General features: G+C 35.0%; 1 protein-coding gene across 1 annotated transcript; it reads left to right on the top strand.

The window, feature by feature from the left end:
- Positions 1–2,573: 2,573 nt before the first annotated feature.
- On the top strand, positions 2,574–12,011 carry Smp_077740 (hypothetical protein). Its single transcript, XM_018798532.1, has 3 exons — positions 2,574–2,650; positions 9,565–9,681; positions 11,717–12,011. The coding sequence occupies exons 2-3, from the start codon at positions 9,573–9,575 to the stop codon at positions 11,884–11,886; spliced, it is 279 nt and encodes a 92-aa protein (XP_018653464.1). The 5' UTR covers positions 2,574–2,650; positions 9,565–9,572; the 3' UTR covers positions 11,887–12,011.
- The last annotated feature ends 3,368 nt before the right edge of the window (positions 12,012–15,379 follow it).

The following is a 15,379-nucleotide window of genomic DNA, read 5'->3' as shown; positions in this document are numbered from 1 at the left end:
AATTAAATATACTCACTAAAGATGAATCTTTTTAATGAAAGTTTCTCAAAGAAAGTTCTGTACACTAAAATCATACTCCATCTAGTTACCCTAAAAATGTTGACCTCTTCAAGACAGTATATACCCAAAACTGTACAATAGATTACAAAATTTTCTTAAAAATCAACTTGTTTGGAGGTATTTTCTCTGAGAACGAGATTTGAAAAGTCACAAGTTGTTATTTGTACTTTTAGGAACACATCATGTTTAAAGTTAAGTTTTCCTCGTTCTGACTAGCTTAATTCATACAGACTTTGGATCGTCAGTATTGCGTTCGCAGTCCTAGTAGAATATGTGTAGGACAACTTGAATCCTACAGAAGGGTGAGGTCATCTGCGATGTCCAAATCTTCTAACTGATTGCGAGCTGTGCATTTTATCCCATACTTCCACTCAGATATCGGGGTCTTCATAATCTAATCAACCGCCAGAAGAAAGTGGAAGGAGAGAGTTGGCAGTCTTGTCTGAATCCGATCTTCGCTTGGACTGCGTCTGTCAGTTGTCCTCCATGCACCACTTTGCACTGTCGTCCATCGTATCAACTTCGTTTGATGATGTTGATGATTTTCTCAGCTACTCCATAGTGTCGAAGAAGTTCCCATAATGTTTTCCTATCCATACTGTCAAATGAATTTTCATAGTCAATGACGTTGATGCATAGTGAAGAGTTCCATTCAACTGATTGTTTAAGGAGAGATTCATCATAGCATCCTTATGTTAGCCTTCAACAATCAAGCTGGAATCTCAAATGCAATAATCACGCATGACCTTTTTAACATCCAACTAGTTCGGTTAGAACTAGCTAACCAATTTAAGCTCTCCATGATAATGATATGCTGTTTAAAGTGGCACGGTAGGATATCCAAATGACAACAAACACAACTATAGTTTTTCGTCATTAACTATAACCGTAATATGGAGATGGGATAGTGAATACTGTAAAGTTTCACTAAATCGATTTGTGTTTTGAAATTCATGTGGACAGGCTCCTAATGCTAAGAGGAGCTAGCCAACACAACTTGAACTTATACTGATAAAAATAGAACCAGCTAAATATGAATCAGGCTAATTGTTCTGATTATACAGTATGGAGACAGAAAGTTCAATAATCAAATTATACTGAGGAAATTCAGAAATCCACTACAATATTATTCGTATCAGTAGTAAGTAAACAGCAGTGGATATACGGACCTCAATATGATGGTGTTCGCCAAACTTGTCTAACATAGAAAGTTCTCTGATCTAAATAGAACTAGACAATCTCCTAAACTCACATGATGATAATGATGGATGAGTTGTTACTCAATCATCAAGAAAACTTCAAATGGTTCGACTTAAACTATGTGTTAGTCAGACATTTACTAACCTTAATACCAATAGTGTTCTGCATTTGAGTCATTATATACCTCTAATAGTTCAATAATATAAACACCTTGACAACAACAAGTTATCCATTACAAATGATCATAGTGATTAGTATTCAAAAATAGAACATGAAATTTCACACACTTCAATATAATTGTAATCCACTCGAAAATGGTCTACTCATTCATAGACTGGCATCATGGTGAGAACAAATACAGATATATATACCTATACGTTTACCTATACATATACATATTCATTGGATTTTCAAATGATGACCTCAGTAAGAGTAATTGTCATTGACATGGTGTAGATAAACCTCGCAGTTTCATCTGAATCTTTCAAATTGTTCTTCTTTCTGGTTACGTTCAATATTCCGCATTTAAACATCTTCGTATTGGGAAGTAAGTTAGTGTGTGTGATCTTTGATGAAATGTTAATTGAATGTTTACTGATGAATATAGTTATCTGTTGAATGTAGTAGAATGTTAATTCGTTTGCTACTTATTAAATTGGATGTGCATCAGATGACATCATATTTAAACCATGTGGTCAATCTCAGTTCAATCAGTTGATCGTAGTTCTATCACAATTCAAGTTTTCCGATTCACTTCAACTACCGTCCTCATAGTTCATTCAACCAACCAAGAGTTATATGAGCTGTCGTCTAAATGTGAATGAATAATTTCACATACTTTCGAAGCCACATTTATGTAAGTCATAAGGGAGGAGGAATATATTTGTAAAATCTGACTGATTCGACGTTTTGTTCGACAGTCTGATCCAAGCTCTCTCAACGAACTAATAATATTTTGCTTGAAACTGAATCTCTGAGATTGCACATATCCATTCTACCTCCTTAATGTCTAACCAAGTGTTTGTTTAGTTATTATTATATAGAACAATGGGAACCCATAGGATCGTTCATTTCATTTGATAAAACCATGTGCGATATTCATCATGAAAATGATTTCTCTGTTGAAAGATTTCATTTAATTATAATCAGTTTCTCATTTATTACTGAACTAAAGATGAGCTCCGGAATACGTCGATAGATATCTATTTGCTGTAAGGTGATGTAGTTAACATTCTACTACATTCAACAGATAACTATATTCATCAGTAAACATTCAATTAACATTTCATCAAAGATCACACACACTAACTTACTTCCCAATACGAAGATGTTTAAATGCGGAATATTGAACGTAACCAGAAAGAAGAACAATTTGAAAGATTCAGATGAAACTGCGAGGTTTATCTACACCATGTCAATGACAATTACTCTTACTGAGGTCATCATTTGAAAATCCAATGAATATGTATATGTATAGGTAAACGTATAGGTATATATATCTGTATTTGTTCTCACCATGATGCCAGTCTATGAATGAGTAGACCATTTTCGAGTGGATTACAATTATATTGAAGTGTGTGAAATTTCATGTTCTATTTTTGAATACTAATCACTATGATCATTTGTAATGGATAACTTGTTGTTGTCAAGGTGTTTATATTATTGAACTATTAGAGGTATATAATGACTCAAATGCAGAACACTATTGGTATTAAGGTTAGTAAATGTCTGACTAACACATAGTTTAAGTCGAACCATTTGAAGTTTTCTTGATGATTGAGTAACAACTCATCCATCATTATCATCATGTGAGTTTAGGAGATTGTCTAGTTCTATTTAGATCAGAGAACTTTCTATGTTAGACAAGTTTGGCGAACACCATCATATTGAGGTCCGTATATCCACTGCTGTTTACTTACTACTGATACGAATAATATTGTAGTGGATTTCTGAATTTCCTCAGTATAATTTGATTATTGAACTTTCTGTCTCCATACTGTATAATCAGAACAATTAGCCTGATTCATATTTAGCTGGTTCTATTTTTATCAGTATAAGTTCAAGTTGTGTTGGCTAGCTCCTCTTAGCATTAGGAGCCTGTCCACATGAATTTCAAAACACAAATCGATTTAGTGAAACTTTACAGTATTCACTATCCCATCTCCATATTACGGTCATAGTTAATGACGAAAAACTATAGTTGTGTTTGTTGTCATTTGGATATCCTACCGTGCCACTTTAAACAGCATATCATTATCATGGAGAGCTTAAATTGGTTAGCTAGTTCTAACCGAACTAGTTGGATGTTAAAAAGGTCATGCGTGATTATTGCATTTGAGATTCCAGCTTGATTGTTGAAGGCTAACATAAGGATGCTATGATGAATCTCTCCTTAAACAATCAGTTGAATGGAACTCTTCACTATGCATCAACGTCATTGACTATGAAAATTCATTTGACAGTATGGATAGGAAAACATTATGGGAACTTCTTCGACACTATGGAGTAGCTGAGAAAATCATCAACATCATCAAACGAAGTTGATACGATGGACGACAGTGCAAAGTGGTGCATGGAGGACAACTGACAGACGCAGTCCAAGCGAAGATCGGATTCAGACAAGACTGCCAACTCTCTCCTTCCACTTTCTTCTGGCGGTTGATTAGATTATGAAGACCCCGATATCTGAGTGGAAGTATGGGATAAAATGCACAGCTCGCAATCAGTTAGAAGATTTGGACATCGCAGATGACCTCACCCTTCTGTAGGATTCAAGTTGTCCTACACATATTCTACTAGGACTGCGAACGCAATACTGACGATCCAAAGTCTGTATGAATTAAGCTAGTCAGAACGAGGAAAACTTAACTTTAAACATGATGTGTTCCTAAAAGTACAAATAACAACTTGTATAGTATCATGACTAAATGAATTATAGTCACTAAGTGCAACGCAAAAACATACTGACCAGTAATGAGTATCCTATCGAAATGAATACAAATCACGAGTTACACTAATATAATAGGATTATAATGTACTTCATTTGTCAGCTCACATGCAACTGGGATACTCTACAGACACGATAGACCAAATTGAAGTAGTAGCAGCTTAAACAACTATTTGATTCGTTAGTTATCGCCATAACTAACACATTCTATCCCATAAACATCAACAAATTCAGTTGAAGACAAATAGTGCAGCATCACACTCTGCTTCAGTAGGCCTCAAAATACACTAAAGTAAGAGCAAGTTCCTAAAGTACAACATCATCACGTAAATGAATGAACGACGCATCAATCACAGTTCGAAATTTCTATTTAACGCGACAATGCACAGGTAACTATATTCGATATCTCGGTCAAATGTAATTGTCCCACTTTCAAAACTAATACTATACGTACCATACACCATCAGAACTACAAGACATTGCTGTCAAATTTTCACAATATATTTGCTTGTTTACTTCTAGTCATGGATTCATTTTGCATTAAAAAGTGCATTTTTTCTATTTATAGAATGTAGCAATTGACAGTGTCCATTTCGTGTTTTAATCTGTTTACCTGATCTTTTAGCTATGTCTCATGGAGATTTAGATAAGTTATCATCGTTTGTAATGTAGTATACTTATGAGGGTTTCTTTCAGAGTACGTTGGCAAACTAACTAAGTGATAATGTTTGTGTGGTGACTTCAATTCACGTGGATAAATTATCATCTCGTGACTTAATGTTGAGCATTTCAAATGTGATCAATCGATCAGGTTGGAATGAGAGAGAAATTCCAAGACTCATTCGATGAATGGTTATGTTCAACGTTGAAGTAGATCCAAGTTATGGTAAACATCGTGTTTTACAAAAATTATACCTTCCATTTTCTATTTTCATACATCCATTAGTGAAGTTTTCTTCAAAATATATTTCAATACGTTCAGTGGTGACAGAACATTTGTAGAAACATTCGAGTGATTGACTTTTCTTGACAGGTCACACTGATCAATGATATTTGTTGTTAGTGTGATTGAGGTGGGAGTACGGAAATAGAGCTGAAGGGACAAGTGAACTTCTGTAATAAGATTTTTACGTAAAATCTCTATATTCTTTTGCACTCTATAGATGGTGTAGGGCCAGTGAAATGTCACTGAAACCTAGCCAAATCATCCGGCAGTTGGGTCACTAAATATCGAACACATCATCGATCCCCGTCAAGGTCAAGGACAGTCAACACACATCAGTTAATCATACGCCATGAACCGGCCCATGCGGCAGTGGTTCTACTTTCGCTTGTGTCTACTTTAACTAATATATTCCTGGTAAGCAGAGATGGATAGTGGCTAGCAGTGGAATCCAGGACGCGCGTTTCGTCCTATTTGGGACTCGTCAGCTGGATGACGAGCTGGATGACTGACCAGTTGCAGTCCTAACACATCGATGGGAAGATTCAAACAAACTATACTAAATGAATTTAATATATTCCTGTTATAACGTCTTTTTGTATTGTACAGTCTTCAGAGCATCCATGGTCCCTTGATATATCGATGGGGCAAGCCACGTAAAGTGCTGATCGCGAGGTGTGACTTCGAAGTTAGCTTGTTCGTTACACCGTCCTCGTCTAATTTGAGTAGGCCTCCAATCACTCGATGTAGATCATCAACGTTGATGATCTACAATGGTGTGGCGAATTCGAACTTGAAGATAAGGTATGATTTGTTTCAGAACGATATTTTCGACACTTCTCATATGTTATAGGAAAGCTAAACTACTGAAGATGCTGGATTCTCATGTAATCACCATGCCATCACCACATACCTACATATTTGAGAGCAAGACGACACTTTCAAACATCTGCCTATGAATTTACAAATATTCAGCAAACCTGATTTATATCACAAATTATCAACGAACAAGTATTCCTTAAAAAGCATATTGTCACCCTGCTTTTTAACGACAGACTAGAATGGATATGGAGTTATGGTAGCATTTCCGTTTACCATTCTATACTAATCCTATATACATATATGACATGGGAATTGGATAAGACATACATTAAGGAAATCACCAAACTGCATCACGAAGCAAGCTCTAACTTTGAAACCGGAAGGGAAGCGAAAAAGAGAAAGGCCAAAGAACACATTACGCCGGGAAATAGAATTAGATATGAAAAGGATGAATGTTAACTGGAAACAACTGGAAAGGTTTGTCCAGGACAGGGTTGGATGGAGAATACTGGTATGCAGCCTATGCTCTTCCACTAGGGGTAACAGACGTAAGTAAAGTTAGTAATACATATATATACCCTGATCAATACATGATAAGTTCTGTTGATGTTTCATTAGAATAATGGAGAGAGAGAGTGATAACAAAAAGAAAACATTGTCATTTATTGTCTTGTATTATGTATTACATGTACCGAATACATTCAATGATTCACTTCAATATGTATATACCTTTGATACATGTAATTCACTTTAACAACGAGTGTATTTTATTCACTTCAAGTGTATTACATGAATGGCATTCATTTAATATTACTGATATGATTCAAATGACTCTCATCTTATTAGATTGATTGTTATTGTTTATTCTTTAAACAAAACAAACACATTAGTTTATTCTCTGTATGTAGATGTACTTGAACACTATCAGTAACAACCTACTGTTGAAGAGAACAAACCAGGTTTCAGCAGATGAAGGAACCAGGAAGAAGCGCTGGAAACGGATAGGATACACATTGAAGAAAGCAACCAACTGCATCACACGACAAGCCCTCACTTGGAATCCTCAAGACCAATGGAGAAGTGGAAGATCAAAGAACACGTTACGTTAAGAAATGGAATCAGATATGAGAAGAATGAACAACAGCTGGATAGAAGTAGAATAGAAGGCCCAGGACAGGTTGGGTTGGAGAATGCCGGTCGGTGGCTAATGCTCCATTGAGAGTAACAGGAGTAAGTAAGTAAGTAAGTTGTAATTGAATGTACTCGATTGAACAGATAAATAATCAAATCACTTACATGTTAATTAAATAGTGAAGAGGAAATTACTGAATCACTCTTTGATTACAACATTGACTCACCAATCTTAACAAACTTGAATGGAATCTTTAACCTTTTATGAAAATACCTGATTACTTATAACCAACTTCAGCTGTGTATTTACTTACTTACTTACGTCTCTTACTCCCAATGAAGCATAAGCCGCCGACCAGCATTCTGCAAACTACTCTGTCCTAGGTCTTCTTTTCTAGTTCTATCCATTTTTTGTTCATTCTTCTCATGTCTGTCTCCATTTCTCGGCGTAATGTGTTCTTTGGTCTTCCTCTTCTCCTTTGGTCTTGAAGACTCCATGTGAGGGCTTGCCTTGTGACGCAGTTAGATGCTTTCTTCAATCTGTGTCCTATCCGATCCCAATGCTTCTTCCTGGTTCCTTCATCCTCTGAAATCTGCTTTGTTCTCTCCCAAAGTAGGATGTGGCTGATAGTGTCTGACCAATTGATCCGAAGTATCATCTGTAGACAACTGCTAACAAACACCTGTATCTTCTGGATAATGGCTTTCGTAGTTCTCCGCGTCTCCGCCCCATACAGTAGAACTGTCTTGACATTTGTATTGAAAATTCTGATCTTGGTGTTGGTTGACAATTGTTTTTAGTTCCAGATGTTCTTCAGTTGCAAGTATGCTGCTCTTCCTTGTCGATTCTCGCCCTCACATCTGCATCAGATCCACCGTGTTCATCAATGACGCTGCCCAGATATGTAAAAGTTTCCAATTCAGCTGTGTATATGTGTTAAATCCTGTAATAATTTCGAGTATTAAAATATTATAGATTATAAACGGTTGACGATAGCCTAGATAAATGAAATGAATTTATGTTATTCTATTTAACTGATTATAATTGCTTTCTTCAACTACTGTATTTCACTCATTATATACCTCTAATAGTTCAATAATATAAACACCTTGACAACAACAAGTTATCCATTACAAATGATCATAGTGATTAGTATTCAAAAATAGAACATGAAATTTCACACACTTCAATATAATTGTAATCCACTCGAAAATGGTCTACTCATTCATAGACTGGCATCATGGTGAGAACAAATACAGATATATATACCTATACGTTTACCTATACATATACATATTCATTGGATTTTCAAATGATGACCTCAGTAAGAGTAATTGTCATTGACATGGTGTAGATAAACCTCGCAGTTTCATCTGAATCTTTCAAATTGTTCTTCTTTCTGGTTACGTTCAATATTCCGCATTTAAACATCTTCGTATTGGGAAGTAAGTTAGTGTGTGTGATCTTTGATGAAATGTTAATTGAATGTTTACTGATGAATATAGTTATCTGTTGAATGTAGTAGAATGTTAATTCGTTTGCTACTTATTAAATTGGATGTGCATCAGATGACATCATATTTAAACCATGTGGTCAATCTCAGTTCAATCAGTTGATCGTAGTTCTATCACAATTCAAGTTTTCCGATTCACTTCAACTACCGTCCTCATAGTTCATTCAACCAACCAAGAGTTATATGAGCTGTCGTCTAAATGTGAATGAATAATTTCACATACTTTCGAAGCCACATTTATGTAAGTCATAAGGGAGGAGGAATATATTTGTAAAATCTGACTGATTCGACGTTTTGTTCGACAGTCTGATCCAAGCTCTCTCAACGAACTAATAATATTTTGCTTGAAACTGAATCTCTGAGATTGCACATATCCATTCTACCTCCTTAATGTCTAACCAAGTGTTTGTTTAGTTATTATTATATAGAACAATGGGAACCCATAGGATCGTTCATTTCATTTGATAAAACCATGTGCGATATTCATCATGAAAATGATTTCTCTGTTGAAAGATTTCATTTAATTATAATCAGTTTCTCATTTATTACTGAACTAAAGATGAGCTCCGGAATACGTCGATAGATATCTATTTGCTGTAAGGTGATGTAGTTGGGATGTTCAGGTGGAAAACCACTTATGATTGCTTACAACACTGAATATGGTGATAACTATCTAGGAAGTGGATCACAATTGAGATGGGGAATGTTTTCACATCTACTATGAATCATTAAGCCTCTGTTCATAGTTTGTTAAATGGTTGAGAGTGGGCAGAACAATCGAGAGTCTCAATCTCATAGAGTATCAAATCTTAAGTGTATACAGGCCATTACATTATTTTCGTTGGATTGTTTTTGTAAATGAATCTCTTCTAGGTAGTATATATATATAGATTACCATTTATGTTACATAATCACAGATTTTTTCATTTTGATTGATGTTGTTCCAGTTCCTCAAATGATAAACTATACTGCTGTCTATACACAGAAGGATGTTCACCATCCACACTTTATAAATTTCTTCTCAAAACTATCGTCAAATCCGATGACGAACAAATCGAAAACAAGTGAGTTTTATTTACTGAAGGTTTATGTGCGATTTTGATGTGCCATTTCAGTGAGACTATAATTTACGGACTAACTTTGAGGAACGCTAAAACCACCTTGAAAATGTCAATCTACTAACTGGTAGTAAATGATGATTATAGACCAGTGTGAGGAGTTCGAATTATGATTTCCAATTGACGGTTAGGCTTGGGAATTCGATTCAGTGTTTTCATCACGAACTGACATCAGCTTAAATGCCAAAATAGTGCTTAGCCAAACGAGAAAGTGAATTTCTTGGTGAAGTGTTTAGTAAGTTGGTCAACATGACGACATGATTTCCTCGGATATTTTGATGACAAAATGTTAGGAAATGAAACAGGAGCAATCATGTTCGATAGTTGTATATATCCTTGTTGGATACCTTGCTAAACTACCCATTTAAACACTAACTATCAATGTAAGGCACTATGACTCTGACAAGTGTCCTTGTAATTTTGTCTTGTCATTTCCTGATGTAAAATAAGAAACTCTTACTGAATTGACAGTACTCAGAATTAATAATTCAGCTAGAGAGTTGCATAATACCATGATCTATATTTGTATTACTTTACAATTCAATACTCAAGTGAAATAACTTCAATAAATCTCTTACACATAGCCATGGTCATTATCATTTGTGACACTGAAAGTAGTAGGCTGATACACAAAGCCAAACATCTAGTAAACGATTATATGAAACCTCATTGTGTTTAATAATGTTTGATATACGTAGGTAAACATTCAAGTGGTAAACTAGTAATGATTGGCAACAAAACGTGGATGTAGACGCGGTAAAACAGAATGCTGCTTAACAGTATTGTTAAATTTCAATAAAAGTGATTGAGGTATTATGGTTTTTCGGTGGTCTATAACACTTGCGAACCGAGGTACGATCCAGTTATACTAGAATGAATGATTCAATTACGGACTATATAACGACAGCTGTTAGACAACTCTTCAATAATTAACTGTTAACGAAGTAGGAATTCGAAATAGGAAGCAGAGTAACTTATAATGGTATAACTTAGTATATATGATAATGAAAACCTGACATTAAAGAATAATGTAAGTTAGTAAAGTAGAAGTAATGGTTACCAGTGTGAAAAGGGCGAAGAGGATGCAAATGAATGAATAAGGCTATATTCAATAGCAAACCTAACACAGTTCAAAGAGACTTGAGTAAGACCTGTGATCACCTCAGCAAATGGACTGTTTGCACTAGTCGTACTACACAACAAGAAAAAGACATCACTATGTTTTTAACGATCACTCGACCTTTACTTACAGACCTCAATCACTCCTAAACGAAGTTAGTGAGAAAACACAGGTACTTTTAACGAGAGAATTGTGTAACATATTTAATTGTTCACTCTTCTAGCAAACAAGTGTGGCACATACATCTCTAAAACAGAAACTGACTGACTTCGAGATGGATTTTTGTGTTCGTAATGTGAGATGTTGTTTAGTGTAGTTCAGTCTTAGAGAGAGTGACATGGTTGCTCATCAAACATACTGGATGATATAACGCTGTTTTACTAGTTGATTCAAGTTGTATAGTAGACCATTATATTAGGCTCAGTATACTAGAGCCCACTCACTCCTCAGAACGTAAACAAACTCCAATGTTTGCAAACCACCATAAACTCCTCAAGCAAACAAGGATCGATAAAACTACAAATCATTATTTGTTGAAAATCATGTTCACATGAGTGTTTGTTTTACAGCTTTCTCTATCAAAACTATCAGATTATTAAACATTCAACTCAAACATTTTAATTGAGATGATGAATGGATTGATGTTAGATCACCATTGAAAACCTGTTAGCACTGGAAGACCGATTCGTCCTATTGTTAAACTTTTCAGCAGCTTGCATCCACAATCCCTATCTCGAGATTCGAACTTAGGGCCTTCGGTCTCACGCGTGAACGCTTAACCTCTAGATCATTAAAGTGGCTTCCAACGATTTTAATATCTAAACTCAAACAATCTCATTCCTAACTTTTTTTCTATTACAGGTGAAATGGATTTGTTGAAGTACAATGAAAGTAATCATAACTCTAATTATGTCTATGATCACCAGTCTACTGCATTGCAACATAAACAAATCGATGCATCCAAATCTCATTTTGAAAATTGGAAAAAAGAACGATTTTGGATGATTGAGACAATGAACTCAACTACCTAACAACAAACTGAACTTTATTGATTTATGTTTATTATTCTGTTTTATTGAAATGGTTGATATTTCTTTAATATATGTGACCTCCATAATTGTTATGTGTGTAATAAATACACTGAAGATTAGTAATTAATAATAAATAGTCTGTGTATAACCATCATTACGTTTATGGAACTGCCAAAACTATAGTTCCAGATTAGTCCAATTACTTTCCATGTTCTTTAGATTCAAGAAATGTGCTTTATCATGAGTTTCTTCTTCTTCAGAAATGATAATTTAACTTCTAGTCTTAGACATGTTGGTAGATACAGACTATTCTGTTTGTGGTCTGAATGACTATCGTAGCTAATGGTTGGAGACTGTGTGTAACATGGTTCAGAATCGATCACAATAGCGCAGGTGTATACACTCCTTGTCATCCCTTAATCTGTGAGATTGAAATTACTTTATACCTTTCTTTCTATGAACTACTTCTTTCTTCCTGTGCTCTAAATTCTAACACTCAATCTTTCTTTTATATATTACTAACATTGAGGTGACTATTTCTATGAATTCGGTGTTCATCTTGTTGTACTATTGAGGTGTGGCAACTTGGATTGATGCATATATGTATTTGGTCGTACGTTGTAGCTGATTGACTGACTGAATCCAACTATGTTCGTTTCAAAATATAAATGTTTTGTATGTATGAAACTGTAGATGGTCATAGAAAGGCATTGAAATTTCAGTAATCTTATTTCAGAAATTTGTGTATCAAAAAGCCACATTGATAATTTTGTTTCCATAGTTACTTCTCATATCGTGAGAAAACTGTGTACAGGAAATGTGATGACATCTCACAGGCAAACTCGAGGAAGCTCAAAAAAAGTAGAGATATTCCATCCAAACATCTTCCGGAACAACATTCCAGAATCTCGATGTGTAGCTTCTCTACTGGACAAATGCTGGAAACCTCAGCATGTGGATTGGATGAATGTAATGATGATTTTGTTTTTACTACAAATTATAAATACCTGAGAGTTTTGTACGATATTTACACTGTTTAGAATAGTATTCCTTTCACTTGTCTTCTGTCTTCTCATGTGACACATGGAGGGTTCTAGCGTTCGAGTGGTCAAGTAGTACGTAGCATATCGAGAATCTAACCTCTAGATATAACAGGAGATAAAGTATGAATCTACAAATTTTGGATAATTCGTCCCAGAATAGGACGAAATGGCCGTCCAGTGCTTCCAGGTTTTCCCTGGTGGTCATGCTTCAATTGACTCACGCTTTCAACTATGAAAATATGAAAATACTAAATATCCACAAAACCTCTTCTGATAATAATAATAATATGCTTACTAGTGACTGACTTCGAGAGGTAAATCCAGGAGTTCTAGTGAGAAGCAGTGACTAGTGACCAACTCTCCTATGTATTTTCTCATTTGAATGACTATCGTAGCTAATGGTTGGAGACTGTGTGTAACATGGTTCAGAATCGATCACAATAGCGCAGGTGTATACACTCCTTGTCATCCCTTAATCTGTGAGATTGAAATTACTTTATACCTTTCTTTCTATGAACTACTTCTTTCTTCCTGTGCTCTAAATTCTAACACTCAATCTTTCTTTTATATATTACTAACATTGAGGTGACTATTTCTATGAATTCGGTGTTCATCTTGTTGTACTATTGAGGTGTGGCAACTTGGATTGATGCATATATGTATTTGGTCGTACGTTGTAGCTGATTGACTGACCGAATCCAACTATGTTCATTTGAAAATATAAATGTTTTGTATGTATGAAATTGTAGATCATCATAAAAGGCATTAAAATTTCGGCACTCCTGGTTTAGTAATCTGTGTATCAAAAAACCACATTTGTGAATTTGTTTCCATAGTTTCTATTCATATCTTTAGAAAATTTTGTACAGGAAATGTGAATACAGCTCACAGGCAAACACGAAGAATCTCTAGGAAGCTGAATAGAAGAGCAGAAGATTCTCCACCAAGTCATCGTTTGCAAGAACATTCTGAAATCTCGATGAGTAGATTCCTTTTTGCAATTTCATAAGTTTGCTCACTGAATAAATTGTCGCATATCTGATGATTTCTAGAGTATCAAAATAGGTTGTTGTACATGGAACTTCAACTGAGAGCATTTGATGTTCGATAAACGATTTTCCGTTAAATGAGTCACTCCGATAGTATCAGATAATGTAATTTCGTGAACTGATTAATTGAGACCTTAAAAAACAACCTGACGAATTTGGAATGTCCAAAATCAGGGTCAAGGTTTTCATTTCCAAACAAACATGAAGAGAATCACCACTAAATGGACAGTCAAGTTTCTTCAATGTAATCAATCGTCTGACGCTCAATAGACCACATGATATCATAGCCACTCTCATGAAATCTGCAAGTAATAATGCAGAATCTATTGAGATGTGTTTGTTTATCGATGTCTTCGATAATATCAAACCTGATTATAGGAAGAAAAGCTGCTGAATGCCATCAGATATTCAATATATTTAAACAGACCTACTCTATTATGTATTTTGTCATTTGTAGTGATCGTCACCTACTCGATTCAGAAATAGGATGATATGATTCATTGTTATCATTACTATTATAAAGATTGTTAGTTCTAACAAAATAATAGACAACATGAATCAGATCATCTACTTCACTAAAACAACATATTCATTGTCATTACTAACAGATAGAATGTCAGCACTAGATCTCATACGATCTAACTGGCTGAACACAATCAAACTAGAACAACTTAATCATTCACAACATACTGAAGTCGAAATAGAAAATATGATGATTCAAAAGTTTTATTGTAAACAACAACTTGATCAAAAATGATTACCGCAACCAGTTTCAACAAAATAAAATCACATTCTTCGAGTTAAATGACATTCATACATTTCATGTTCATACAAGTGTTTGAGGTAATACGACCGTATCATGTTAATGGTGTCTCACGTTCGATTGCCGACGAATTTTCATCGTCGATCACAAAATCATCAAGTTCGTAATGTGGATATTCTTCAACTTCCAGTTCATAACCATTCGATACATGGTTGTTTTTTGTGAAGTATTGAGACAATAAATGAACACTAGATAGTTAGAAATTTATGAAATGGTCAGTTGTTGTACTGGTTGCATGGTTAATCAAAATTACTATAATATCCACAAAAACCCTTCCTGATAGTAATCAACGTATGCTCACCAGTGACTGGCTTCAAGAAATATTTCCTGGAGTTCTGGTGTAACTAGTGGAGTTAAACTAGGTCTGTTGTCGAGCTTCGGTCAAACACGGTGACTGTCATCCTTGATGGTTACATATTTTCCTCGACTATGTTCAGTTCATGTGTTTGCTACCTTTATTTTACTGGTTTATGCATGAGGTTTGTCTTCTCGAATGAATCCATGGCAAACGACGTTACATATTTCTTTTAAACAGAAGGATTCCTTATGTCCTTTATGCTGACATCTAGTGCAACAGT

This window comes from Schistosoma mansoni, chromosome 6 (assembly GCF_000237925.1).
Source record: "Schistosoma mansoni strain Puerto Rico chromosome 6, complete genome".
Taxonomy (NCBI): Eukaryota; Metazoa; Platyhelminthes; class Trematoda; order Strigeidida; family Schistosomatidae; genus Schistosoma; species Schistosoma mansoni.
The sequence above is the reverse complement of the archived record's forward strand: the minus strand, read 5'-3'. Positions and strand labels throughout refer to the sequence as shown.